Here is a 3,415-nt window from a genome sequence, read left to right as displayed (position 1 = left end):
TAGAATAATGCTTCATTTAGAAGTAATACTTCAGGAGTCTCACCATTTCAAGAGAAAAAAGAAGCAAGAAGAACTCCAAGTCTGAGTTACATGTGGACTTGCCAATAAAGTGCACTCCTTGGGCAACCACAGGAAACAGCAAAATGACCACTTAAAGAAAAATTGCAACCTGATGTGTGTAATTGAATATGAAGAGAGTAGGATGCTACCATTAGACATAGAATTATGATTTTTTAAGCCTCAAAGACTTATCCTCTCATCTCTCTCTGTGTTTCCTTCTGTCTCTGTTGCTTTCTGTCTCTGTCTGTCTGTCTGTCTGTCTCTCTCTCAAACACACACACACACACACAGAGTCACACTCACACTCACATACTCCTTTCACTCCATCTAAATCCCTGTTTCTCCCATCTCTCTTCCAAGGTATTGCATATTCATAAGGTTCCTTAGTTTGCTTTCCATAGTAAAAACTCACAAGGCAGCAAGTCATTTGTGAAAGAAAGGAGATCTAAATGTTGCAGTTTCCATGGAAGGTCTCTGTGAAGTCTTATTGCTTCCAGTGTTTCCACAGTCAGAAGTCCTTTTCGAGTGAAAGTTATAATAGCTTGATTGTTTTCTAATAAGCTTGGTGCCTTCTGATCATCTGCAAAATAATTTGTCTCTTTCAAAGCACTTTTAAGTTATAAAGATTTTGAAGGATCCTCAATTCAAATTGTTTAGAGTTGCAAAGGAATTTATATGTTTCATTTCATTTAGTCCTCTCCTCATCCAAGAGAGGTAGTCCAGATATATATTATGCTTTACCTTGGGAATATGATCATTATTTCCTTTATTGTCTCCTTATACTTCAAAACAATGATATTCTTACCATGAAGTTTCAGATATCTTTGTATATGGGTAGCAGTAGCACCAACAAAAATGAATAGATAAAACCTAAACATCATTTTCATGTGATTAAGAATATATTTTATGATACTCTTCTTATTCACTCCTCTTTGTGATTCTCTTTCTGTCAGGTTAAGTTAAAAATGAGACTGTAAGTTATTGAACCTATAACAATAGATGATGGTCCTGGGGAAGGATGAGACAGCTGTTTCAAGAGTTTGAATAGGTAAGAGACAACCTTTGTAATGTAGAATAAAAAAACAGGCTACTAACAGAAAACAGGAACATTTATTGCTTAGCAATCTTTTATTAAAATTGAGTGTGTGCATCAATGAGACTGAGGATAGCAGGGTTATAAAATGTGGGAGGAATAATAGGTCTGGGAGTCCATCTCATAACAATCATTATCTTAGTGGTCAGACAATATGAGAAAACATATCAGTGAAGTTACTTCTTCAGGAAGGACTTTTTGCTCTCTTCTTCAAGTTATACTGATTGCTATATGTGTGTTTTCTTTCTCATATTTCTTGATAGTGATGGTGAAATCATCCTACTGATAATTCAGTTTAATTCAGTTAATTTGATTAAAGTCCAAAAATATTTATTAAGCTTCTATTACTTGTAGAGGACTGAGGCAGGTGCTGGAAGAGGACTAATATTTAAAAAAGTCATGGACACTCTTCTCATGAGGACCCTTTTCTCAATTTCTAACTTGTCTATACACTGTGAGAGATGTTATGATTTCTTCCTGCTACTTGAGGTTGATGTCATGGAGAACAGGAATCACTTTCCCATGTTTTGGGGCCATTTTAGCAACAGAACTCTAGCCTGGATCAACCACAGGTTATAGACAGGATAGCACTTCTTACCTTTTTCATGTTCTTTTGCAGCAATGCCTAACCATACCTCAGTGAATGAGTTCCTTCTTCTTGGACTAACAGACACCCAGGAAGTAGAACCTTTCCTCTTTGCAGTTTTTCTCAGCATCTACATCCTCATCCTTATTGGGAATGGTGCCATCCTGGTGGTTGTCATCTCTGAGCCTCAACTCCATTCCCCCATGTATTTCTTCTTGGGTAATCTCTCCTGTCTGGACATCTGCTACTCCACAGTAACATTGCCCAAAATGCTAGATGACTTCCTCTCCACTCACAAGACCATCTCCTTTGTGGGCTGTATTACTCAGCTCCACTTCTTCCATTTCCTTGGTAGCACAGAGGCCATCCTTCTGGGTGTCATGGCCTTTGATCGCTTTGTGGCCATCTGTAATCCACTCCGCTATACAATTCTTATGAAGCACCAAGTGTGCCTCTGCTTGGCTGCTGTAACCTGGATCACTGGTTTCTTCCATGCCTTGCTCCATTCTGTTATGACTTCCCATTTGACATTCTGCAAATCCAATCACATCCACCACTTCTTCTGTGACATCAAGCCACTACTGGATCTGGCTTGTGGGAATACGGAGCTCAACCACTGGATGCTCGAAACAGTCACTGGCACCATTGCCATCAGCCCCTTCTTCCTTATACTCCTCTCCTACTTCTACATTATCAGTTTTCTCCTTTTCAAGAGTTGGTCCTGTAGTATGCTTCAGAAGGCATTGTCCACCTGTACTTCCCACTTTATAGTGGTCATTTTTTTCTATGTACCTGTTGTTTTCATCTATATTCGTCCCACCTCAGGCAACTCCATGGATCGGGACCAAATAGTGGCCATCATGTACAGTGTGGTCACTCCAGTTCTGAATCCACTGGTCTATACCTTGAGGAACAAGGATGTGAAGGGGGCACTGAGCAAAGCCATTAGAAAGAAACTGCAGCCTGAACACCTTTGAAGAATTGTTCTGGGGACATTTTTAATTTGTAGAGGAGAAGAATAATAAGCCTGTTTGAATTTTTGAATTCAAGTATATAATGTGTTTGGCTCAGCTTCAAGTACTGATTTTTCGAGTTATAAGAAAGATAGGACTGAGGTGCTTTTTATGGTTTAGGAACTATAAGTTCAAAGAATGTGGACATCAGTTGATTCCTACTCTAAGCCTACTTTTCTCTCCCCATTTCCCATTAATTTTCAATTAGAACTTCATGACTTTTGGAACATTTTTGCCTACTCTGGCAGTTATGATGTATTAAAAGACAGAATCACAATACAATTGTATAGTAGAACAAAAATGGACTCTTCAAGATAATTTTATCTACACTTCTGATTTTTCATATTGGAAAATGGGAGCCTGAGATGTTATGTGTTTTCTTTATGGTTGAGTAAGTGGAAGAACAGTGGTTTGAACCCTTGTCTTTTGTTTGTAACTCTCATACTTTTCCCAGAATGTTACATTAACTCTTTCAAGGACTCTTCCTTTGTTGTTTTTAAGAATGACTCTGACTCTGACAAAACATCAAAAATATAATACCTTCTAGATGGAAAATTGACTTTTTTCTTGACTGATTTTCAGTTCTTATTTTGTTTCTTTTTCTTTTCTTTTTATATTATTGTCACCACTTACCACAGAGATCCTGTCCTTGAAATAAATAAG

At 37.9% G+C, this 3,415-nt stretch overlaps 1 protein-coding gene across 1 annotated transcript; it reads left to right on the top strand.

The window, feature by feature from the left end:
- Nucleotides 1-1,774: 1,774 nt before the first annotated feature.
- LOC114053270 (olfactory receptor 12D2-like) lies at nt 1,775-2,716 on the top strand. Its single transcript, XM_027876189.1, has one exon. The coding sequence runs from the start codon at nt 1,775-1,777 to the stop codon at nt 2,714-2,716; it is 942 nt and encodes a 313-aa protein (XP_027731990.1).
- Nucleotides 2,717-3,415: the final 699 nt, after the last annotated feature.

The sequence above is a fragment of the Vombatus ursinus genome, unplaced genomic scaffold (genome assembly GCF_900497805.2).
Source record: "Vombatus ursinus unplaced genomic scaffold, bare-nosed wombat genome assembly UNPS02014811.1, whole genome shotgun sequence".
NCBI lineage: Eukaryota > Metazoa > Chordata > Mammalia > Diprotodontia > Vombatidae > Vombatus > Vombatus ursinus.
Note: the sequence above shows the minus strand (reverse complement) of the source record. Positions and strands in the feature narration are given on the sequence as shown.

Bases quoted from the DNA above. Each gene is read 5' to 3' on its own strand.
- LOC114053270 (XM_027876189.1), top strand. From the start codon at position 1,775: ATGCCTAACCATACCTCAGTGAATGAGTTCCTTCTTCTTGGACTAACA.